Source organism: Clupea harengus, chromosome 8, assembly GCF_900700415.2.
Source record: "Clupea harengus chromosome 8, Ch_v2.0.2, whole genome shotgun sequence".
Lineage (NCBI taxonomy): Eukaryota > Metazoa > Chordata > Actinopteri > Clupeiformes > Clupeidae > Clupea > Clupea harengus.
Window position 1 is genome coordinate 2,345,323 of NC_045159.1, and position 26,480 is coordinate 2,371,802.

At 39.5% G+C, this 26,480-nt stretch overlaps 2 protein-coding genes across 2 annotated transcripts in view; one reads left to right on the top strand and one right to left on the bottom strand.

Moving 5' to 3' along the window:
- acsl6 (acyl-CoA synthetase long chain family member 6) overlaps positions 1-22,978 on the bottom strand; it is a 45,773-nt gene extending 22,795 nt beyond the window's left edge. Inside the window, exons 1-3 of the mRNA XM_031571465.2 lie at positions 22,917-22,978; positions 22,633-22,679; positions 21,788-21,856 (exon numbers count right to left, since the gene is read on the bottom strand). Coding sequence (XP_031427325.1) covers positions 21,788-21,856; positions 22,633-22,679; positions 22,917-22,963 — 163 coding nt within the window. The 5' untranslated portion in view covers positions 22,964-22,978. The remainder of the gene's footprint in view (positions 1-21,787; positions 21,857-22,632; positions 22,680-22,916) is intronic.
- Positions 4,542-7,422, top strand: irf1b (interferon regulatory factor 1b). The gene is made up of 10 exons (XM_012823245.3): positions 4,542-4,672; positions 5,112-5,203; positions 5,330-5,429; positions 5,546-5,716; positions 5,806-5,846; positions 5,973-6,105; positions 6,226-6,351; positions 6,439-6,461; positions 6,603-6,738; positions 7,009-7,422. Exons 2-10 carry the CDS (start codon positions 5,117-5,119, stop codon positions 7,143-7,145), a joined length of 954 nt encoding a protein of 317 aa, XP_012678699.1. The 5' UTR covers positions 4,542-4,672; positions 5,112-5,116; the 3' UTR covers positions 7,146-7,422.
- Positions 22,979-26,480: the final 3,502 nt, after the last annotated feature.

Here is a 26,480-nt window from a genome sequence, read left to right on the forward strand (position 1 = left end):
AAACTAATGGTAATAAATAAATACATTTGTTTCAATTATTTTGTATTCATGTCTTTATGTGATTGGTACATGGCTTTACAAATCAAGTGGCACCTGAAAGTTACTCATCAAGAAACAGCTGGTCCACAGCTGGTTGACTGTTTCAGACAAAGTTAGTAAAATAGTGGTGTCCCTGTGTGCCAGGGTTTTGTGGACTTGCTGTCTAATCATCCAGATGGGCAATGCAACGACGAGAAGAGGTAGTAAGCCAAGGTTATTGTTATGTGGCTGACGGTTGACACACTTACATTAAATGTCAGCCAACACTTTCTCCTTCAGTCCTGCAGCAACACAGCAGCAATATAATAGAAACTCATAAACAAGCTGCAGTTCGCGCATAAGACTAGGAGAGGCATTTGGGTCAAATAGTTCACTCTTCCCGGGTGCCCAATGCATAGATGCCATACAAAATGTAAGTAATGCAAAAGCTGTAATATTGTTATATTGCGCCCATCTGACCTGAAATATTTTGTATGGTATGGTTCGCTTGTATATAAATATTGAACATTATAGCCTACATAATGAAACGATAAGATTCAACACACTGTAGGACTCCTGCATGTAATACATTTATTAGCCTACATACTAGGCTAGTAACACGTCTTTCTGAAGTTATTTGCGTTTGCCGTTGCATTCGTTTGCAGTTGGCAGTTGTCAACTGTCGATGCTGCTGCTTGCCGGCTTGTCCCTCCCCCTGGCAGTGGCATGTAGGTCTTGTTACTGGGTGCCATTAGCACGTCCCTATTCTCATACTAGTGGCATGTACTTCCTGATGCAACACGCCGATTAAAAAGTTAACCCCTACTAGTAAAAGCTGTGTGTAAATAGCTTGCCCCATGATGCGTTGTGTGTGTTGGTGTGAGTGATTAATGCTTAATTCTGTGTTCTATGTTCCACTCAGGGGCGAATCTAGGTTCCCACTTTTGGGGAGGCTAAGCCCCTTGATAAAACCTACTATTTTTCCTGTGACCCATCAAAACTAGGGGGGTCTGGGGGCATGCTCCCCCATAAGAAATGTTGGAAAATATCCTTTTAAATAGTGTCCTCTAGTGGGTTTTAGGAAGAGAAATTAACAAATTTAGATTTAAAATATGGCAACAAACATATTTTAGACATCTGCTGAGATAGGTGCTAATTATACTGTAGCATGGTAGGGATTTGCAGCGCAAGTGAGTAGGTTAACATTGTATGCTAGAGTTCACTAGCTAGTTATATCTGGCGGAGCTACTGAGTAGGGTAGCATACCCACAGGATCATTGAACTGGCATGATAAAAGAGAGCCACGACATATGTAATTAACTCGTGATGATTGAACCATTTCGTTTCTTTTACTATTTTAAACTTCATGTGCTATACCTTTATATCCAGCAGATGATTATGGCAGCTTTCACCAGCTTGGGTCGGACAGTCGCTCCGAGTCTGTTTACTAGACGTTATCACCGTCTGTCTGCACGCTTGCGAGGCTCACTCACTACCAAACAGAGCCGTGCGCTTGACACCACAGTCTCAAACAGGCGGGATTCCTGTGCCTGACTATTTTATTTCTAACTTTAAAAATTAAATAAAATAAGTTCACTAAATTGGTTGTTAGGTGTGAATTTGACGATCTCAAAATAAAAACATATATATTTTTGGGGGGGGGCTAAGGAAACTTTTGGGCTCCAGCCCCCCCAAAATAGGGCTAGATACGCCCCTGGTTCCACTGTTAGTTAGATCATGTCCCCAGTCAAGTTTATGTTATGTGTAAATGCCCCTGTGCAGTTTCCTTCTGTTAGCGCATCTGCCTACCAGCACCCACTGTGTTGTGCCCACATATGAGACTTGCTGTAAGTGTCCAGCGTGGAAAGTTGAATGCCTTAAATTTGCTAAAAGAGATGGCAAGGCGCCAAAGATGATCGTCCGTCAATGATGCGTTTGGACAGATTTGCAGGATTAATTTGATTATAGAATGTAAAGGCATGCTGTATCTGTGATAGTGGTCAAACTGGGGACTGACGAACACTTCGATTGATTTGTTCTTTAATTCCTGTTAATGCACAACCATAACAGCATCGTTGACAGGCAAACTTTTTCTGTGTGTCATTTCATACAACACAAGAATCACATACAAATAAAACAGTGCACGAACAATTTAAACAACAATGCACATATCTAACACATATAACACACTATTGGAGCAACATACCTGTTAATGCACAACCATTACCAAACAGCATCTGCACAAGTAAAATAAAATGACAAAATACATCAGGTTCAGTATGGCAGCACGGTTAGCTAGCTAACGGAACGTGAGGAATGGGAAATTCCCAGCGAACTAGCTAGCTAATCACAGTGTGTATAATGATGAACCTCGTGGTATACAAAAATATGATAAAACTTTCTGCCTATTGACAAAACTGCTTTACAAATAACACAATACATACTAATCATATAAAATACATGTAATATGTCGAAGTTGACGACATTCATTGCATTTACCAATCTGGAAGTTTATAAAATGTGAGGGTCATTTTGCACAGTGGACCTACCATTGACAGGCAAACTTTTTCTGTCTAGTAACGGCAACAGTAGCCTACACACATGTGTATGTATATAAGCTGCAGACCTGCAGTACACCACAGCTCCAAAGGTGGCTCTAAAACACCAACATTATTTACAACTGCAGAATTATGGCGAAACTCATTATATAGTTAAACGGATTTTTCAACTCCGTTACATATCGCATTTTTCGAAACACAATGTATTTAATATATGAAGTACCGCATTATATTTATCTGAGCTTTAACGAGACGAGGAGACCACTTCCGCAACATGATCTGGGCAGGACTTGTCTACCGTGCACATCAAAGAGAACAAACAAAAACAAAACTACTATCTTTTTGCCTTCAGATTAATCCTGTGTTGTGTTTTGGCTGTTATAAACGCGAGAAGAGCCCAAGAGGAAACGTCCCTGGAATGCCCGATATGGGAATCCCCAGCGCGTTTCACTGTAAAATTCCCAAGGAAAACACCCACACTTCTCTGGCGGCTACTTTACGAGCCCAGTCTATGGATGAGGCTGATGAGGTAATATTTTTAGCCTACATTACTGAGCCTAAGAAAATATTTCAAATAACTAACATGTCTAGTTTACTAAGACTAGTTTACTTCAATTCGACGTATGACGAGGGCGTAGCCTATCTGAGGGGTAGGCAAAGTGTACAGTACCTTGCACAGCAACTCAACAACCCCCTCTACCTGCGAGTCCTTAAAATTACACTAGGGCTTTCTCGGAAAAAGGACCACTTCTAGGATGCAGTTCATTAGTTCATTCAGTGGGTTAGTCAGCATGGCTAGAAGAGAAAGGTGACATCTGTTTTACTGAGCTATGCCATCCAACAAACACACATAGACATATATATATATATATATATATATATATATATATATGTCTATGTGTGTTTGTATATATATATATAAGTAAAAAAACAACCTCTTGGCAATATCATAGTTTGTTATGACAACAGTTGAATTAGTCCCTGCAGATAAATAGGTTGGCAATTCTAACAACAACTAGCTAGCCAGTAACTAATACTTACTAATAATGAGTTTGTTTGCTTTGTAAGGCGTTTGTATTAATGTTCTGGCTGCTACTTTTTCTACACTATCAACTATTTTGTAATAACCTGTTTTTAACACGCATATATTCACTTTGTATGTAGTATGATTGTTCAGGTATGCCAGTGTAGAAAGCATTCGCATAACCTAAGATCTAGCCAACTAAAGCTGTGGATTAAGAATTTCATAAAGATCTTAAAAATAGACGTGTTGGTGAATGAACTGTGCTGGTTCTCTACAGACCAATAGAAATCAAATCTGTTTTCAAACCTAGCAGACCAAATACAACTATGCCTTTTTTCTCTGAAGGTGATTTGCTTAAGTTTCTTAATGCATCCCAATAAGTAGGCCTACATGTCTCCACAGACAGGCCTTCCAAAGAAGATAAGATCAGTTGATTCTATTATTATTATTGTTTTTATTCACTTGAACGGATACCCTTTGTGGATGTATCGGTGGGGGTCAGGGGGTAGGGTTAGTGGGCCCAGTGTCCACATACGTGCCCCTGAGAGAAGGATGGATGTAGTCTACAGTACATGTACATGTAAATAAGTAAGTCTGATGTACAGCATACACCAGTGGGCTATTTTTGTTACAGCATTACAGTTGATTGCAAGTTGTTTCTTAGTTCTGATTATAATACTAGGGTTCACGTTTTTTCTTTCAGAACGTTTGCAGTGATCTAATTCAGCACGAGTAGGTTTCACAGGGTGTTGCACGACTCCCACACCACAGAGTCAATAGCATGCTTTGCGCTCAACAGCATGATTTCCGAGAAATCAGCCTGTCTGACTTTCAGCGCCGCTCCTCTGTGCGCATGCGTGAAAAGGTAGGACGGGCCGGTTTGATAGGGTTGTTGGCTTTCATAGCGTATCAGGAAAGCCCCGGTGCCTTGAATGCTATAAAAAGAAGAACGGACTTGACAGTAAACTCATATTCAGTGAGAGCCAACGACTGTGGACATAAGTGTCTTGGAGTGGAGTATATATTTCACCGTTCGGAATAATCGAAATAATATAATCGCTCACTAACTGCCGTAAGTTGCATATTTATTTTATTATTTAATGTTTGGGATACGTGAATTTGCAAACAAATTTTGTCGTGTGGATTTTCCATACGTTATTTCCAAATGAAATGTTACCCTAGTTTGAACTGTGGCGGGAATGTTGGCTAATATGTTCAATTCCTAAATTCAAAGTTAAAAAGATATTGTCTTTGCGTTTTCTGTGCGCGAAAGAGAGGTTGTTATATGTCTCGGGTACCAAAGACACTAGCAGTGTCTTTTGCATGAGGTTAATAATTGAGGTTACCTGGTGCGTGAAACTTTTAGTCTGTTATCTGCAACCTTAGGCTAGCCTACTTCCTAGTCATGAACTCAGCTTTGTATTCTCTGCAGACTTTTTTCATATATTATATTATATTTTAATTGGAAAGTCTCAAAGTTTTTTGTTTGTTTTGTTTTTGTTTTGTTGCAGAAACTATGCCTGTATCCAGAATGCGCATGAGACCCTGGCTTGAGAACCAGATCGACTCCAATTCCATCGATGGTTTGATGTGGATAAATAAGGTATGCACACAAAATACATGTCTGTGTCGTTAAAAAACAAAACTACTCGTCCGGTTTTTGTAGTCATCACTCAGGTATGTAAATTTAAACAAGAAGCTAATGCATATCTGATTCGCTGCTTTACAGGATAAGTTGATGTTTTCCATTCCCTGGAAGCATGCTGCTCGTCATGGTTGGCAGATGGACAAGGATGCCTGCCTTTTCAAGAAGTGGGCCATCCACACCGGTTAGAAACATACCTTTATGAACGCAAACACATTTTTTCTACTATATTATACTTAGCTGTTTTACAGTTAATGATATTGATACTAACTGGTGGATTTTTGAACAATTTTACTGCAGGTAAATTCAGACCTGGTGTGACTAAACCAGACCCTAAGACATGGAAGGCCAATTTCCGCTGTGCCATGAACTCCCTCCCTGACATCGAGGAGGTGAAAGACCAAAGCATCAACAAAGGATGTGGCGCTGTGCGAGTCTACCGAATGCTCCCGGAAGTGTCCAAAAAGAAAGGTGAGCACCCTTGTAATAAGGTAATTTAATGTCACACTTTGATATTTGAGAAGGATAACATCTCAACCCTGCTCTTTTTATTTTCTCAGACAAAAGGTCCAAATCAAGAGACGGGAAGAAAAAGACTAAGGTAAGTGTTTTTGTTGTTGCCGTTTGTTGTTGTTTAGTACTCTTTCTTTGCAGTTGTGACCTTCCTTTGTATGATGGTGGAGGAAATTCAAATTTATTATTAAAAAATGAATTTTGTCATTTCCAGGATACAACAAAAGTCAAGAGAGAGGACAGGGATATGTGTGCGGGACATCCTACCAGAGACAGAAGTCCTTTCACAAGCATGGAGGATGATTCACTGACTCAGGAGAACACAATAGACAGCACTGATGATATAGGTATGGGTTGTCTAATATTACCTTGAAATAAGCTAATAAGATTGAACAGAGAGTGAATGCAATTTTATCAGGCTGTTAGTATCACACTATTCATTGATTTTTTTTGTGTTCTCAACACAGAACTTCCTTCCCGTCCATGTATGGATGATGCAGGAGTACCAGACTTTTCATCATCGGTGGAGATTGGCCCTGACAGCACAAATGACTGGAGTTTATCTTTCCAAGTTTCCCCACAGCACTCAATAGGTAGCCTACTTACATCCATCGGGTTGTTATTTTTTTGTACAATTTAAGGCTGGAACTGATACTCATCTTTGCCTTTTGTCATTGCAGGTTATGACGATGATGTCATTGGGGTAAGTTCAGTTTATTAGCTGTATTAATTCAACTGTGAAGTGTCCTATTCATTGTCAGGAATACCCTTTCTTTAGAAATACTAAATACCAACAAATTGGCAATCCAGTCTAAAATATATATTCTGTGTTTGGCATTTGCAGATCTCCCAACAACTGGAGCGCGATCCATCGCAGTGGTTTCCTAGCGATGTTAATGGGAGGGGTTTCCTGAGCAATGAAGTAGGCACTACAACAGAGTCTCACCAGAGTCCTCAGAGCCAGTGGAGTGATGCATCAGGTAAAGGGGAAATTGTAATACGGAAGTTTAAACTCTGTTGCTGATCTGGGGGTTTAAAACGAGGTTCAGCATCAAGAGCGTATGGCCTGTAGATGTATGTTTGTAATGGCTGTTGTAATGCAGTAACATACTGTAATACACATGTGCCACATTTGGCAGGAAATGGAAGAGTGGGAGGCTCGATATATTTAGCTCAACCTTGTTTCTACGTATAATAGTACTTTGTTTTATAACTCATGTCGTTATCTCCTTGTTTACCCTTAATTTCAGATGACAGATCAGTTGAACTCCAGCTCGTCACAGAACTAGTGTCTGACTGGTCACAACAGGCGCTACTGAGCGAAGAGCAGCCCAGTTATGGGGAAATGTGGTCATCGAACATCTTCAACACACTGACAGTCTGTTAGCTTTTAATCATGGCTTCAGCACTAACCACCTGAGTACAGCACTGTGACCTAATTAATACTTGGTGAAAGTTTGACTTTAACTGAGCTGAAAAATGATGTACCTGAATGGAAACACCTTGTGAAGTTATTCAAGCTCAACAATCTCCTCTACTGTGAAGATGCCACAGTGTCCGTTTCAGGTGAAAATAATATTTGTAAAGTCTCTGGGTGTGAGGTGTCATGTAAATTGTAAATATGTAAATGTTTTATTTTTTCAAAATAAAAAACAAAATCTGTATCCATTTTGTTTTGAGTAGTGTCTTTAAAATGCTACCTAATAACCTAGTTAATTATCAATTAGCAAGACTCCATGATATAATATACACAAGACATTATGTTATACATTATTATGTAATACAGCACCATGCAAAGATGGCATGGCTGTGTTGAAGTCAGCACAAAATACACTTATAATTTGAAAAATATTTTGAAACACATTAACACACTTTTGATCATCACTACGAATCTCTGAGAACTACATCACTTGTAACTAAAACTTCAGAAACAGTAACTTGTGATAAAGTGTTGCCACCATTGTCACGGGACCTCAAAGTCAACAATGTATTCGGTCAGACAGAAGTGGAACAAAGGCTTATCTGCTCTATCTGCCATGCATGGAAAAAAGGTCACAACCACGAATCCACACAGAGCACACTAAGAACAAGTCCTACTTGTACAGAGCATAAACATTGGCTCAAACATTGTGATATATCGAAACCATGTTACAGTAGTCTTGTTGACAAACAAAGGAGTAAGTCACGTCATGTGTTTACACCTGTTCTGTGAAGTGCAATGCAAACCATAGACTTAGTTAATAAGTGTGAAGTGTGATGATAATTTACTATGAATACACTCAATTACAACACAAATGACAAGAGTATGTGGAGGAAGTAATCTATGTGTACTTTCCAGATGTAAATGTGTTGTGGCTTTGAAGTTTTGCACAGGTTCACACCAGAATCAAGGAAGTGCAACTGTGTGGTGTCTGACTGAACAAACTTGGTTCTGACGTTGGATGGAGGCAGAGAAACAGGAGCACGGTCTGAAAAAATGATGGTGTGAAGGACCAACTCTTGCATGGGAATGTGGCTGGGGAGGGCGTTGGAGTAGTCCAACCTTGGACCACTGGATACATTTCCAAAACCACCAGGCTTATTCGGTCACACCTTATTTTATTGGTCCCTTCCAGACTATCTTCAGATGCTCAGATTACAAACAAACTATCTGTTGAAACTCTGTTAGCTACAATGTATGGTTACGGTTAGGGGTTTGGTTTGGTCATGTTCAGTGAACAATTAGAAAGGCTGAACTTGAATTTCAACAAACCACCTGTAAAGTCTCTATAGGTGGACTATCCAAATAGAGTGTTACCCTTTATCCTTTCAGTGGTGCACCGAGGCAGAGAGTATGGTTTGACATGAAGATTCAGCAGTATCTCTAACTAGATAAGAAGAGTCTGCTCTTACATTTCCTAACAGGTTGACAGGGAGAGGGTGTTGATCAATGTATCCAACCTACATGGATAGGTTATGCGGCCACCCCTAGACAGAAGGCTCAACATGCTACGCTGAGCAATGCTGCTCTGATTATTTGAAACAGATGTTTGGAGACAGATAATTCAAAAGAATAAGTGTCACACTACGACCTTGCAAGCAGTCTGGGGAAACATTCAACATTCCTCTCGACTTCACACATGGGAGAAAAAAAGATACATTAAGATTATCTTCTTCTATTTAAGTCTAATCTTAGCTATAAGATACATAAATAATCATTATGTATGCGACATGCACACCTACACAATGATTCTGATTCACAACTAGCACAGCACAGCACAGACTATTTGAATGTGAATCTTTCAAATGAAAATATCCTGTACAGGTTTTTCTTGTTTGAGATCCCTGCCAGAGGAAACAAATGCTCTTGTGGCAGTTTGTCAGAAAACATTCATAATATCACTTCATCTAAATCTCAGGGATGTGGATAGAGTGTATTTAGACTTAGACAGCCTAAACACTAAACGGAATAACTCTTTTCCTCAACATCTATGAAGAGAAGAGAATCATATTTCTACTGTTGAATGCTTAAGCCACATGACACATTCATACAGGATAGGGTGGTTGTCCGTGTGGTACTGCATTGCTCCAGTGCTGACTTAACAGTCGGTTGGTCTGTTCTTCCTCATGGCAGTTTCAGCCACAAAAAAAGAATCACTTAGATTAGCAGAAATGCCACACATCCTCATAAAATAAAGCCCATTTATTATATAGAGGTGCTTCAGGAGCAGAGAGCTAATTGGTTAGGTACTGTATGTATGGATCGACTTAGGTCGACTTAGGTCAACTTACATGGTGGTACACTGTGAATATCAGATATGTGGGCCTGACTTGGTCTTTTTGAGCCAAACAAAGTACTATAGCCATCAATGGGAAGTTACCAATTATAATTATCAGGAGAGGAGGAGTCAACACCATTTGTCTTTTGAATAGCTTTGATGCTAGTTTCAAACATGAAGTCTTAGTGGCAAATGACAAAGAGCTATTTCGTAATTTGAGCAATAAAAGGGTTAACAGCTACGAGGCAGGAGTTTAGTAAAAAAAAAAAGGGAAAAGGATAGTAAAGAGGAGGAAGTAGTACATGCACAAGTGGGCTGGGCCATCATTCATCAACTGGCGGATAAGAGGAGAGTTTGTTAACGGGGACAAGGACACATCTGGACTTCAGGCTGCTAAACCAACTGTTCCCTACAATTAGTTTTCATTGTTATACTGCTGGTTTTCATCTGAACTGAAAGCCGTCTAGGCCGTTTGTGCTAGAGACAGTACAGCCATGTTCAGTGCCCTCCGCCGAGATGTCTGGAAAACAAGAAGCCTCTGGGTGCTGAAAATTAAACAGTGGCCGTGGCTTGTTGGCATCACTTAGCTGATGGACCCCTTACATCTCTTGCATGATATAAGTGGCATTATTATGATGACCATTAAAAAAGTCTGTCTCCCAAGCCATTAAGCCCAATGGAGTCCATCTCATATCAAATTCATGAACCAAAATCATATGTAAGCTCAACTGATGCATTAAAATAGTCATGGTGAGGACCTGGTAATTCTGATGTAAGAATCACATACTCTTTAGCTATTTTTGCTGTCAACTCTACCGAGAGCGAGACACATATGCTCTTCAGACAGAGACAAATTCACAGACAGACTGACTGACAGACGGACAACAAATGACAAACAAACTTTAACTGTTTACTTTAAAACGTTAAACTTTATTGAGAGATAATATCACTTACGTTGCACGTATATACATAACACACAACAAAACATGCGGGCATTAGGGGAGAGAAAAACAAAACACGTTTGTAGGTTTGTAAGGGGTTTTCCTAGGTGCAATGCCCTAGATGCCCTGTGTCAAGTACACATGTGAATGGGAGGAACCCTCTTAATGAGTTTCACACTAAGTAGAATATGAAGGCAACACCCATGCACCTATTCAGTGACAGGATTAGGGCCACAATACATTATTTAATAAAATGCTGTACCTAGATAAACGCAATCATTATGTAAGTTACATGTTATAGGATACCACATAAAGGAAATGTAATAATATTTAATAACCCTGAATAACATCACATTAACTCACTGGACTGTCACATTCTGCCCAAATGTATGGGAGTTCACATGTCAAAATATATTGACACATCATCAACGAAATGAGGTCTAGAAAAGGAAGTCACGGAGAGCAACATTAGCTTGAGTAACCAAACACAGAAACACGTTCCATGGAGTAAAAAGGCAACAAACAATCTAAAAACAACTAAGCAAGAATCAGCAGCCATAACATACTATTGTCACACAGAGGAAGTGAATCTAAGATATGCAGTTTTGTAATATACACAACAATTCTAAGTCTGTAACTCGTGTTAAAGTCAAATGAGTAAATGAGGCTGCTACTGATAAAAAAGTGTCATCTATGTAAATACATACTTACTAATAGTTACCAATATGTTGTAATTGTTCTTCTCAGTAACTGACTGCTGATTTGAGACCTGAAACAGGAGTTCAGTTATACTGCACCACATTGAAACACAAGGTAAAACAATAAAAAAGTTAAACCATTGCTGTAGCTATGTAATAAGTATAATAACATGAATCTAGCCAGTCATTTCTCATTACTGAACCTCCACAATCATCCACTCAGTGTTACCCACTGCATACACAGTAACCACCTGTTGGAGATGTTATACATTATTATTAACTGTTTTTGTGATTATATTAGTACAGAGGCCTACAATGGTAAAAGCCTACAGAGAAGTTAACAATGCACATCATTGCATGTTTCAATGTTTTAAAACATCAAAGAAATGCTTGTGTGTTTCTTTCAACATAATTAATGAGTGCATCTCACCCAGACTAAACACCATCACTATCTGAAGGGCAAAAGGTGTGGTGCTTTATTACAGAGAAGTACTGGAACATTGTTTGGTCATCTTCACTAAACAGACTATTAGGGGTAACTCCCTAAAAAGCCATTTTACCCAACTGGCAACTTGGTATTTCCCTAACTTTGCAATGACTCGCTCCTCTAAACCACACATTTCTGCTACTCATTATGTTATTATGTATACAGCAGCGATAAACCTGTTTCACATTATCCAGTGATGATTCCAGTGTCCCGGATCCAGTACTGGTATTCTATCATGTAACATCTACGAGTAAACACAGTGCTAAGCGATATGTTGATCTTTCTCCAAGACGAGTTGAACAGAGCCCAATACTCTATATGCTGGTGGTGCGAGATGAGACTTCAAAGAGGAAGTGGTGGAGAAAAAAACAACCTCTGTCCTCGCGCTGGCTGGAGGGGAATCAACTTAATTTAGAGTCACTTTAATGCAACAGCTCTATCTCAATTTGTGAGATGCATCCTTCGTGACCTTCACATACCTGCATTTATGGCAAAAACAAAAAGGCTCAAATTCACAAAATGTAATATGCGAGACTATTGGGTCTAGTATAGGTCATGGGGGACCCAACCATCCACTGAGCCCTGTTACAAAAGGCTAAAAAAACGAACCAGTTGTTTTTCACTTTCATTATGATACAAGCACCACAAAAACTAGCCACACATTATCCAGTGACTAAGAGACACATGAGAGTCTGACTAGGCCAACTATACAACTACATCCTGCAATTATTTAAAAATGTGGGTGTGGTTGTTTTTATTATTAAATATAACTGACATGCAAAACACACAGATGCTAACACACAAAGGCTCCATGGCTCAAAGGCTCTATCAACTTCTATGAATGTGATGTGTAACACTTAAAAGCCTGACAGTGTGCAGTGGCGTGTACATTCAAAGCTTTGCACATCTCTGGGTCTGCAATGGGGGGAAAAGGGTATAAAGGGTGTATAACTGGACATGTCTCTATCTATCTATTCTGAAGACCTCCTGAAGGCACACAAAAGGAAATGTTTTGTGCGATAGTCTAACCAGAGGATGTGCTGAAAGAACTCCTGAGAAAGACTGTCTTTAGGTATTCACTGTTGTTGGCTTCACTCCAACTTCAACAATTCAACCAGCTTCTGGGACAGTCACCCGAAATAACCCCAGAGAGCTGACACGCCAAGGCAATCAAGTGGGTGGGACATGGCACGTGCCCAACTGCCACAGATGACAAAACACACACCGTAGCCTCTGCCCCTCTAGCATGAAACCATGACAACAGTCAGCACCGCAGAATACACTACACAACGGAACAGAATCTCTATATCATATTACTATTAGTACTATATTATTATTTGAGTTAGGTCACATGACAAACCTATAGTGCTGTGTTATCTGCAGTGAATAGAATGAAAACAGTTGAAAAGCCCCTCACATCTCAGAGAACATGTGATGATTTAACATTTTAAAACCCATCTGCCAACCTTATGAACTGAACAGGTTTGTTTATTCTAGTTACCATCTTTTATTTAGATACTATGTTTTATATAGTTTGTACACAGGTTTAAAAAAAATATGTGTTGGCTTCCTGTAAATAGAGACCAGGGTGGACTTTCAGGTTTTATTTGTCATTCACCGCCATGACAAAAACACACACATGCGCATACAGTCCTAGGAACCATTACAGCCGATGTGGTATGAAATTACATTCCTGAAACACTTTGGCAGGTACCATCATGCAGACTAGATTGTTCAAGATGGCCTCCAGATAAAGCCACAACGTAATGTTTTGTTTGTATGTGTGCTTTTCTTCTCAAGACCAGCCTTCTCACTGTTGGATGTTGTTGTGCTGCTTTTTCCAGCCTGGTCTCAATCAGTACATATGTATACGGACATTTTGAACATACAAATTCGTAACAATACATACAAAATAAAGTGAAATTTTTAACATACAAATTCGTAGTGATACATACGAAATAAATACGGCCTGGCGGTTCCATGCAGGATACCTTTATAGGATCGATTTTATAGAAGAAGTTGGAAAGAATATAGATATCCTTATTAGACGTGCGGCAACGCACAGTTCCAATCTCATCGTTAAATTTGCTGATGACACAACCATTGTGGGCCTCATCACTGAGAGTGACGAGTCAGCCTACAGAGGGGAGGTTGATACCCTGACAACATGGTGTCAGGATAATAACCTCCCTCTCAACATCAGGAAGACTAAGGAGATGATTGTGGACTTTAGGAGGCGGCAGGAGGTGGAGCATGCACCCCTACACATCAACGGATCTGAAGTGGAAAATGTCAGGCTGATAAACCTAACTTAGACGCCCCATTGACTGCTTCAGCCCGTTGCTGCTAGACGTTCCTGGGGGTGAACAGCAATGATCTCACCTGGTCTGCCCATTTTTTCTGCCATGTTCCTGATTGTTTCCCCTCCCCTATTACCACCTCAAGGAGACAATTTTATTGTTTTTGCACTATATAAATACATTGAATTGTAGTCAGTGGTTTATCAGCCTTGGTCAGTGAAGGAATCATTCATATGACGAAGATGTTGAAATTATGTTGCTTTTATGTGCATACATCAATATCACAAGTCAATATCAAGCCAATATCAATATCAAATCTAACCTCTCGAAAAAAAACTGTAACCCTATCGAAAAAGGCCACGTAACACCACGTAACATGCTACTTACATATTATTATTCCTCATAGTCATAATAATACAATTTGCAGATTTTGTTCCATTTTTTCTCAATGATGGTAAAATATTAGTAGTTAAAGCTGCACTATTTAGATAGTTTAGATTTATTTTCAGTATTTCAAAGTGAATGAGCTGTGGGAGCACAAGAATAGTGAGCTTCTAGCAGCCATTATCAGAGACATACATGTACGTATATACAGCATGTCCATGGCGATTATAGCCTAACTATCGAGATTCTAAGTAACATGGAGACAAAACTTTTTCTGGTACTTCACGTAGATCATAAACCCTTGAATATAAAAACGACTCAGTGAAATCGGTTGAGAAATGTAAACGCTGTAGTGCTTTTTATTCAGAAAAAACGCAGCTCCACCGTTTACTTGCGTTTGTTTACAGGCCAGTCTTCACCTCTCCAATATGGCGGTGACGTTTGCACGTCGCAGCAACGGGCTGAAGCAGTCAATGGGGCGTCTATGTATATATTTCTATGGTGGTGACGGAAACGTTTATAGTGAGATTGACAGGTCAACAACCAATCACACCGCTAACATTAGATAGCTGGCTCAGACACCTCGCAAATCCCCTCAGACGTATTTTTCAGTTACAATAATGAGGTTTTTACATTGTGCAGTGTCTACTTCTCGGTAAGTTAAAAAAAAATCTAAGCAAAAAAAGGTCAAACAAACAACTGATGACGTGACCCCATTCTAAGTGAATTGGGATCCGTGCCCCGTAGAAACACCCTTTGTGAAGTCAAACGATGTAAAATAAACGTGTTATGATTGCATTTTTAAGGAGAAATCAATGTTAAATTGTAACAATATAACAGAAAAACAGTATTTCATGAAGCAGAACACAAGTAATTACACACATTTTGGTACAATGGAAGTAATAGGGAGCTCTCAATCCAATATGGCGGAGACAGACGTTCACTCACGTTGTATTTTGGGTGTGGTTAATAATGCGCTTCAGCCATACGTATATATATTGTTACGAATTTCTCCTCTGACACAATTTACGAATTTCGTATGTAAATTTACGAATTTCGTATGTAAATTTACGAATTTCTCTGTCACAATATTTTTTACTCTCTGATTGTTTATATTTGTACATTTTGTTTACCGTTTGTTGTTTTCAATCAAATATCTCTGTGTTACATGTTATGTTTAATTTCCTAGTTTCTGTACTCCACAGTAGCTTTTCACCCTGAGTTTTTCACCCTGAACATTTGAGTCAAAGGATTATTACAATTCCCTGCATCATGGTGAGTTTCCTGAAAACTCTGCTGTGCTGTCACACTTAAACATTTCACCTTGAAGGGGGAAGCTGAGACCCCATCTACACGGACCCTAGATTGCCTGAATCCGGAGAGAAATGTCGTCTACCTTTCGTCTACACAAACAGGGCGGATTGGGTCACTGAATCTGCATACTTTTGAATCGGGGTTTCAATCTGTCCGCGGATTGGTGTTCGTTTTAACGCCGATCCGCACACTTTCTAATCTGATAATGTAATTGCCCCACATGATCGCCTCGCAACCTCAGCCTGAACCCTTGCGAGAATGAGAAATGAGAACTTATCCTCATTAATCTTAAAAACGAAGGCTAATGTATTAGGTTAGATGAGATCAGACAGTGTTTTATTTTAATGGTAGATACAGACTTTGGACTGTGTCAACGGTCATCTTCCAGACTTAAACTTAGTGAAGACTTTAGGTCTGCACAAAAAAGGGAAAAAGTCCAGACTTCGGCTGGTGGCTGGTGTTCATGCCAGGCTACTGTATGTTCATGCCAGGCTGTGTTCATGCCTCCCTGCCCTGCAGCACCAAGCGCAACACCACAGTAGCATTTGGATTTTGTACCAACAATATGGGGGCAATCCGAACAGAGCATTCACAGGCTGCAGCCATAAATTAGCACCAAAGGGTAGAAACTGGGGTCAGCTCAGTCAGAATGACATCACATCCTGCCTTCCCCCGGCAGTCACCACTTGAGCCCTGTTCTCAGGACCACCCTGCTCTTACTCTTCCCACTCTTCTGTCATTATTTACCCAACTTCAGATCACTAAGAAATATTCCTCAACATTCCTCACTTTTTACTTTTGTATAAAGGGAAGCACTCTGACATTTTACGATGCTTATTTTGTGCCGAGTGAGTTTTGGAGTGAACTATCCCTTTAAAGAATCTTTATTGTTCTTTGATTCGCCAGATTTACTTGGAACTGTATTGAGGTGTGGAATGCTAGATGCAAAGATATACATACAAACAGGAAGCATTAGAATGCCCGGCAGTAGTGTGGAAAACCATGATTTTTCTGCGTTATCATGGTTATCAGAAACAGTTAAAATTATACTTTGTACATGAATTTTTTCACCCACCAATGTTGTTATGTATACAATATTGATAAAAAAAGCAGATAATTTCAGCTTTGCTCTGCCCAACTTTGGTATGCATTTACTTTCATGGAGTCACGTTTCTAGGAGTATGCTACGAAGTATGCCACAGTACAAGGCACACTGGTCCATGTCCATGATTAACAACATTCCTGTAAATCACACCAGTTCTCCTCAACATTGCACCTTTGCAACAGCCCTGTGGGGAGGACTTTCCTGTAAATCACACCAATTCTCCTCAAGATTGCACTTCTGCAACAGGCCTGAAGGGGGAGCTTCAGCAGGAAATAAACTAGACTTGCAAGTAAGCCTACACAACAAACCCTAGCAAGGGACAGATACCTCAGTTAAATACTGTAGGCTATGCATCACGTCTTATATGGCTTTCTACACATAAAATATCATAGTACATCAGTAAAAAAGAGATAAGACTGACACAAAGGATTCTTTATATTAGAAATTATGGAATAGACCACGCCTAGGTGTTTCCCGCCTGTTTCCTGTATGCTTCTTAAAAAAGGCTTTAAGCCCAAATAAACATGATCTTGATCCTGCTTGACATTGCACCATATTACAATTATCATCAATATTACAATGATTTCCATCTCAGAGATGTCAGGAGTTAAAAGCAGACAAAAATAAGACAAGCACAATCTATGTCACAACAGACTCAAACATTGTTATTATATGCTTTTTTTGTCAAGAATGTTTCTGGAAAGGCATGCTTAGAGAGCTAAGGTGAAGTCTGAACATGAACATTTACTTAAGATTTTAAAATGCTACCAGCAAAGGAGAAGTCAATACAAATGGCCTCAATTACAAGTCATAAAGTCTGTTTATCTTTTCTGAACCATGCCTCTGCAGACTGCTCACACAGTCTCACATGCCGCAACCGTCTCCTAGAACTTTACCATTTCCCGTAAATCACGCTGGTTGTACTGAAGGCTGCAATTCTGCAGAGGAGCCTGAAGGGGCGCTTTTTTCAGGAAATCAGCAGACAGCTCTAAAATGACTTTGAACGTCTCATATACATACTTATATACTATATACTTATAAATGCATATACACTGATATATATCACTGCCATACAGTTAGTTTACAGTAATTATATCAACAATAAATAAAACAGGTTCTCAATTGGCGTATGGTATTCACAGATAGGCATCACTACTAATAAATTTGGTCTCATGTACTACACTGCATTTTGACATTAGGCCTGATTTTGGTCATGTTTACATAACTTGTTTGGCCCGCTATTGAGGCAATATGTTGGACAGCAATATAACACAACAGCTGCCAAATGGGCAGGACCAGGCTGTAGGGCATGACAGGAAACAAAGAACTTTGTGCACCGCCAAAGTCAAGTTGATGACTCCCTCCACCCAAAAACAAAGCTACACAGCAATGGTTGATCAAGGCCCATAAATCACATTACACGGTGTATGCTAGTGGCGTGGTAGTGTTCCTCTTTTTAGCCTACCCTCCTGCATACTGCTTCAGTGCTAATGTTCAGGGTAGCTAATATTTGCAACTTAAAGTTGAGCAACTATTTTTGGTTTTGTCCATAGCAGTCCAGGCTATGCAGTATGTAGTTTTGTTGCTCGTGTCAGAACACCCAGCGAAAATGCAAAAGAAGACTTAACGTCATCGCCAAAAGACCCCAGTCAGTATGTTTGCAAGCATTTATCAGTGCCTACTGGGCTGTTGGTGGTGTTTGCAAGGTTTATGCATGCTTTTTAGGTAGGTAGCTAACTTGTTTAGACCAAATCTCCATAATGCTTCTTTAAGTTTAAGTGCCTTACGGTGTACACCCTAAAGTTAGGCTTATTTTCTTAAAAAAAGAAAAAGATTTCTTCCCAGGCCTTATAAACTCTGATAGTATATGTTGTGGAAAAGGCCCCATGTTAGTCTTTGAGTCTTTATGTAGGTCAAAAAGTGGCTGAGTTGGTTAACCTGCAATACATCAGGCAGATTCCAAAGTCTTGACTGTACCAGTCACCAGAGATTGGCTGATAAGACTAGCATAACTGGACTGATGTGGATCAGTCAACTCCAACAACCATGGCAGAAACTCGGAGTGGCTCCAAAATACTTGAAAGCAATTCAATTTAGTTGTTAACATCCTCTGTGGATCAGATTTTCGTTAACATATCATCTTGAAGGTATGAAACTATTTCAGACTTGTGCTGCTGCATACTCATAGGAGAGATGTCATTTTCTAAGAAGCTGAATAATTAGAAAGGCTGCTAGTGACACCCTGTGGGATTAACAAGAACTACATCCCCATGCTCAAGGTTTACTCCGTTGATAATAATATCTCTGTGTCAACAGACTACCTTATCTCAGACCAAAAGGCCAAAGGTCAATTCAAAGTATGATTCAGAAATTCAAATGAATAACACATGCCTCACTGCTGATCGTTTGCTCTTTAGCCTTTACCCCATATCTAAAATTAAACATCTCATTCATTCTCATTCAAACAATAGAGATCGCCTTAAAGGTACAGTTCATATTTGACCTCAACAGCAGTCATCAAATGCCTCCCCTTCCATGTTCCTAAAGCAATGTGTTGATTGGCTGGAATGGTGTATGGCTCAGTCTGGGCCACTTTCTTTTTTTCCCATTTAGAGAGCCAGGAATGTGTTTGAACACTTGAGCTTTTTTTGAGTGCCCACAGAACATAAAGCTAGAATACCGTGAGTAACAATTAGCTGAATTTCACAAAATGTGTATTGGATTAGAATTGCAGACTGTACCTACATACATTCAAATAGTAATTGAAAACATTGTAAGGAGCTCAAATATGAACAACCTCTTGCCAGAATCGTGTTAACCTGTTACATTTTTAAAGACGAAAAGAATCGTTAATCTGTCAAGTCACTTTGCTATTTAAAGGCTAAGCTGTTTTGTGTTTGTGTAATGAATCTGAAGCAAAGGCTACAAACTGGGTTTGTGAAATTTCTATGAAAACATGGAATTTGTAATGAAAAGACCAATTGCCTTTGAAGAGAAACAAGTTCAAAGATGAGTCAAAAAGTTAAAAGTTACATCCATTCCCTACTTTCTCTCCCTCCCATGTCAAATCTACATCTCTACCTCCAGGAGCCTGCCCAACTATCACAGAGACTAAGAAACTCCCCGAAGAGACTCACAGACAACTCTGAGAGTTGCCATGCAGAAGTGGTAAGTCCCCGCATATGTGTCTATATATAAAACTCTCGGTTCATGTCAGGGCATTGTGTGCTCACTAACTCAGCTATACCTGTCCAATTCAGAAAGAGAACCAATAAGCCTTTTTTAGAATTATTAGCCTTTTTAAGTTGTTAACTTTTCAAATTTAAAGCATGTTGCATATCAACTTGAATCTGTTACTCTCTCTACACTTACCTTCTAAACAAGTCATCTTATTGATCTTATTTGCACACATACACTTGATTTTTTACTTTTAACTGAAACATGGTTGGGTCAAGCAAGCGGTGTTACTACCCTCAATCAGTGGCGTTTCTACATTAGGGGCACGTGGGGCACTGCCTCACCAGATCCAGATGGCGCTGTTGTGCAGAAAGCTCAATACATCTGTGCTTTGTGGCAAAATATATTTTATTTTATTTAATATGCAAAGTAGTGTGAATGTGTGTGTGAATAAACTTGACTCACAAGCATTATAGTCCTGTTTTGGAGTAATTTGATTCGTGTGTGTTTCTGTCTGTGTGCTTGCTCAGTGAAATGCTGCTCTCCGCTGTCGCTCTCTGCTCTGTGGGGCAGCGGCGCAAGCTAAAAACTGTTGCCATGGAAACACCAATGAGTGTGAACCACACAGGCCAAAGTTTACATTGGGAGATGGGGCACTTTCAGATGTGCCCTCGAAATCTGCCTAGCAACTCGACTCGAATATTGCGAAAACCGTGAGAACTGTACCCCGTGACCAAGATTAAAAAAAACATACAGACAAATCATAATCAGACAGATCAATGCCAGTAACATTACTGCTAGTTAGCTATCGCTAGTTTTCGAGTATTTTGGAAGTGTTTTAATTCAGCCTACAATGAATAATGTAGACTATTTATTGAGGGTGCAATTTAGTACATTGTCGTTGGAAGAGAAATTAGAAATTAAACGTTTGGGGCACTATACGGACACACTAAGCTGCACACAGGAAAATCAGCACTGTTGCTGTTCCAGGCCATTCACCAAAACAACCTGCAAGAGGCCTTGTCTGAAACCTGCACTCTGCTCAGCATCATCATCACAACCCCGATGATGTCTGCAGAGTCTGAGAGGAACTTTTCAACGTTGAAAAGGATTAAAACATTCACAAGAAACACGATGGGACAGCAGAGACGGAACGCCCTCTCCATGTTTTCCATTGAAAACCCATTCGTTCATGGACTGGTGGATTTTAAACGCAAAGTCATCGAGAGATTTGCTCAAGCAAAGAACCGCCGCGCCAACTTCCTATTTAAGTGATCTGCATTGGTGAGTCAAACCTTTTTTCTTTTTTTGGAGCTGATGGATGTATCAATGCAATCTGCAAGGACATCGTCTTTTTACAAAGTTTTGTTCATTTAGCAGCATGTTTTGTTGCTGTTATTTGTTTCAGTTGTGCCTTTCGCTTCATATTGTATGCCACACGTGTGCCACAAGCTTAATAAATTATGCAAGTTATTTGAGCTATGTGTCTGTCTAATCTTTTTACTTTGTTGCAATCATTTGACTTTAATGCTGTATTATAGGCAACATCTTTGTGTCGCGCTGAACGCTGAAGCATGTGAAATGTATTTGAAATAGGATTTCTGCTCCCTGCTGGCACTCAAAATGCAGCCCATAGCATATCTTACTGGTCTATATAGGCCTACTGCTTATAATAATCAGCTACCTCTATTTTTGTGACGGTGACATGACGTCATACAAAATTGCCCCACCAGAAATTTCAGGCTAAAATCACCACTGCCCTCAATGAATCAGCTTCACTTTTAGTGCTACCAGAACAGACAAAAGAGGAGGGGGGTTCAAATAATCTATTCAGTCCCTAAAAACAGCTGTTATAAAGCTCCTACCTTTTTGTTGCTGTTGGAAACTATAGCTGGATGTCTCAAAATGTCCTTCAGCTGAAGTCACAGGACTTCCTAAAAAAAAAAACATCAAACAGCTTCAGCTTGTACAAAATGCAGCTGCTAGAGTTCTTATGAATATCACTGAAAGCACTGCTTCTTGTTTATAATACACTAAATGGGACAGGACCAAATTACCTCTCGGATATGTTTCAGGAGTATACAGCAAGATATCTCAGATCACTGGAGAACAATCTTTTTCTAATACCTACTGTCAGAACATGGTGAAGCAGCTTTTAGCTGCTATGCTGGGCAGCTCTGGAACCAACTTCCTGATCAAATGAACATCCTGCTCAAATGTACTCCAACTGTAGCCATTTCAAATCTAGACTTAAAGACCCAACTGTTCTCAGATGCATTTTGTTAACTAATCGAATGTACGAATTGTTTTTCTTTTCTTTTATAATGCACAATACTATTTTAATCTTTTCTTTTTTCTATGTTCCTTCATTTGCTCATTTGTAAAGCACTTTGAATTTCCAATATGTATGAATTGTGCTATATCAATAAACCTGCCTTCCCTCTAGCTTTCGCTTTCACAATCGCGTTGTTGTCCCGTGTTTATAATTATAGAAGAAATCAACATAGAAAGAAAGAAAACGAACACCAAGGATCAATTGACTGTGACTGTGTCAAAAAGAAACAGTATTGCCAAAACGACAACCCCTATATATCATATATATTCTATATATTGTCATTAAATCCTCCAGCAGTAAGTTCCACATTGTCTTGCAAAGAACATCCATTATTCCGTTGTGCCACGTACTTTAACAAATATCAGTCGTACATACCTTGAAGACACTGACATCGTATTCCAAAAGGTAAAATCTGGAAACGTCTGAAATCCAAGGTGATAAATAAATCTCCTGTATTCTATTTGACACAAAATTGGTAGCTAATTCTTTTAGCTCGATAGCTCCGTTTTACTTTCACTTACGTTTGAACGTTGGGGAGGAGTCATATGAAAGCAATTTATCTTGATTATATTTTAATCTACAAAAGACACATTTTAACAAAAAGAACTGAAAGTTAAGTGTTCACGTTCGCAAAGAGTTACTAATTTATATAATCTTACATTATATTATCAATGCTGTATGTCATAATTAGTATGTCCAGCAGCATCTCCAAGATCAGTGGACCTCATCCAACTCTTCGTCAGGTTTTCATTGGTCTGAACAACTACAGGCATTTGCTTGGTTCATATAAACTACCGGTACTTAAACCCACCCGGATCAATTTCCTTCTTTATGTGACAGGGCATGAATCAAAATGACGCAGACAAAAAATGTCACTTTGACCCATGTCATGATTTTTTAGGATTAACAATCATGTATTGAGCTCAATCTTCAGATCAATCTTCACCACGGAGTAACACTGTGTCCTAACTACATGACATAACAACCGTGCATATTTAACGGATTCGGTATGAGCAGAGAACGTCCGATGCAATGCGATGCATGCATATTCTTGCATGTACTGTAGTTAGGACACAGTGTAAATGACTGCTCAATGCTGCAACATGCTGTGAATGTTGGTAATGTCAATACTGGTAATATTGACCACTGACGAACTGTGAGTAATCGTAAAAAAATCTTGCTTCATAGTTAACTTCAGCTGACACATTGTGATAATAGATTGACTAAAGACATCATAGCTGTTTGATATATTTAATACAAATGTAATCAATGTTACGGTAAAGTAAATAGAGGAATAAGGTTTAAATAGGGGAAATTAAATATTAGCAGTACGATGCAGGTTGAAGGTTGATGTCCCTTTCAATACCTACACTGTTTTATACCGAAGATCAAAGAAGGTCATAGTTCAATCTCCAATGTTTTTGTTTGCAAAACATAATGCTTCTTTTGCTTGGAGTGCATTCTGCAACTGCAACGAATCTGCAACGAATTACATACATTTAGGATTAGTACAGGTCCTGGGGAAGATTTTTATGCGTTGAACAACGTGGGATGTGCGCCAAAATCTATATCCGGGACGAAAGTCCTGAAAATGACCACTATAGGTGACACTATTATCACACTACAGGTGAATGGGACTTTTCCTTTATAGATATCCTCATCAATTTCTACCAGATTAATCTTCATATTAAGAGAAATACTTTTTGTATTACACTTTGTCTCAAAAATAAAATAAACTATGCAAATTAGGCAATATCTCATTAAATATGCGTACATATAAACTCTTGAAGCTACAGATTTTCTTAGGTGATCACAATGTTTACAGTGTAAGAATTCTGGTTTGATATTTCTAATTGTGTCTCTGTAGATGTCCAGGGTGGATGCTGTGTGTGATAAGTAAGGGATAATGTATAGAACGCCGGTCATTATCGGGAAAATAAGCCCCGACAGGGCGAACAGCAACAATTTATTTGTTACCATTCGTGGTGTTAAAAAGCAGAGAAATAGTTTGCCAAAGACGTTGAACTTCAAAGACGTTGAACATTCTTTAGAACACAGTTGCTCAACTGTCAGCTGAAACTCAAGATCAGATCAGCTGACGTTGCTAAGCAACGGAATACACTGAGGTTGATAAATTACCGGACTACTTGCGGAGTGCTACAAAAGACGTGAATCCGAGGCAAAAAGGCCACTTCCCTTGACAGCGGTCAATTATGCATAGCAACGGTCAAATATGGAAAAATAGTTGACCACAGAACGTTGGGAAGCCCCATTCAAGTGAATGGAGCATTCTACAGCATTAACAAGAGCCATGTAATAAGTACTATTACTTATTACTTATTACACGGCTCTTCTTAATGCTGTAGAATGCTCCATTCACGTCTTTGGCGAACTATTTCTCTGCCTTTTAACCCCACGAATGGTTCGCGTCGGGGTGCTGTTCGCCCTGTCGGGGCTTATTTTCCCGATAATGACCGGCGTTCTATACATTATCCCTTACATAAACCCTTGAAGCTACATATTTTCTGAGGTGATCACAATGTTCACAATGACCATGATTATAAGGTCATAGAAGAGTGTAAGCATTCTGATTTGATATAAATAAAATGGCTAAAAAAAGTTACAACTATTACCTATTACATACAACTAGCAACATACAGGAATTGCCAGTTATTTATTAACCTAAACTTTAAAAGCTTACATTTCCTAGTATAATAAGTCGATATCAATGCACTCGACTAAAGTCAAAAGTCAAGTTTACTTTGCCAAAGACCACCTTGAATTTGGCTTCCAAAGCAGACATCAAAGATGAGACAATCAAAGCTCTCATGTTTATTGAGTATGGGTGTCACCGGGGATTCACAGTTGAGGAGCTACTCCAGCATGAGATCACCAACTCTGCATTCTTTTTGATTGACAAAGACGGTTACTTGAGGAAGAGTGCCAAATCACAACTTGGGACTGAGCTGTTGACTTGATCCACCCATCAAGACATTCCACGAGAGGGAGAGAAGAGGAAAATAAAAAAACATGGTTGTCCTTGATGTGATATCACCAAACCAAAATGTTCCAGAACTTTTGGTCATGTTTCATTAGCAAAACTGCTTTTCAGGCATTGTATGTTGAGTGGCTGACCACCAATTACAAAGGCACCAAACCACTATACCTTGGTATATCACCACAGGCATGGATTGTGTCAGCGGTGAGTGCTACTCCATTCCCTCGGCTTAACTGCACACACAAGGAAGCTGATGACAGGATGATGTTCCTTGTGCAGGACATTTTAAGTCACCGTACAGGATGATCACTGACACTGTCATCGGGTGACACAGATGTCTTTGTGTGTCTATTATACCACATAACAGTCAATTGGAGAAGTCTTGGCCTCCAAGAGCTCTGGCTTATCCGCAAATCAGGAGTGAAAAGATCAATATTAGCACTTCATGATATCTGCAAAGCGATGGGAGACAAGCTCACACAGTGCCTCCCAGCAGCACTACATGCGCTGACTGGGTGTGATACAACCAGCAAAATTTCAACTAAACTTGCAGCTCTGAACACAGTCCGCAAACCAGACAACTCTTCTCTGATTCTCAATTTCAACTGTCCACAGCTAACAGAGAGTGCATTACAAATGGCGGAAACATTCTTGGTCAAATGTCTCAAACCATCAACAGACATGGAGACATTTGACGACCTGCGCATTGCTGCGTTCGATAGTAATGTCCTCAAGATGGACTTTGAGAGGACCGCTTGCACCTCAACTAATGCAAGAAAACATATAGAAAGAGCCTATTATCAACAGCAGCTTTGGGTCCAAGCACCATTTACAGACGCCACCTCAATCTTAAATGCAGATGCTTATGGTTTTGTAAGAAAGGGCAGTTTATTAGTCCCTGAGATTGTAATCTCAAAACCTGAAGGTTTGCCAGATCCCTGCTCATGTGGCAAGTGTGCACACAAGAATGGATGTCCCTGTTGGGTAGCTGGTATCCGTTGTTGCAAGTACTGCAAATGCAAGGGAGGCAATAGTTGTAAAAATCCTATCACTGAATGAGCTCTCATCATCATCCCCATACCTGGACTCCTACCAGTACCTGGACCTGAAGTGTTACCTTGCAACACAGGGAATAAACCTGCTGTTTTGTATATCTCACTTTAAGTTAACGTTCCAATGATAATAGCCCCCCCCCACACACACACACACACAGCATCCACCCTGG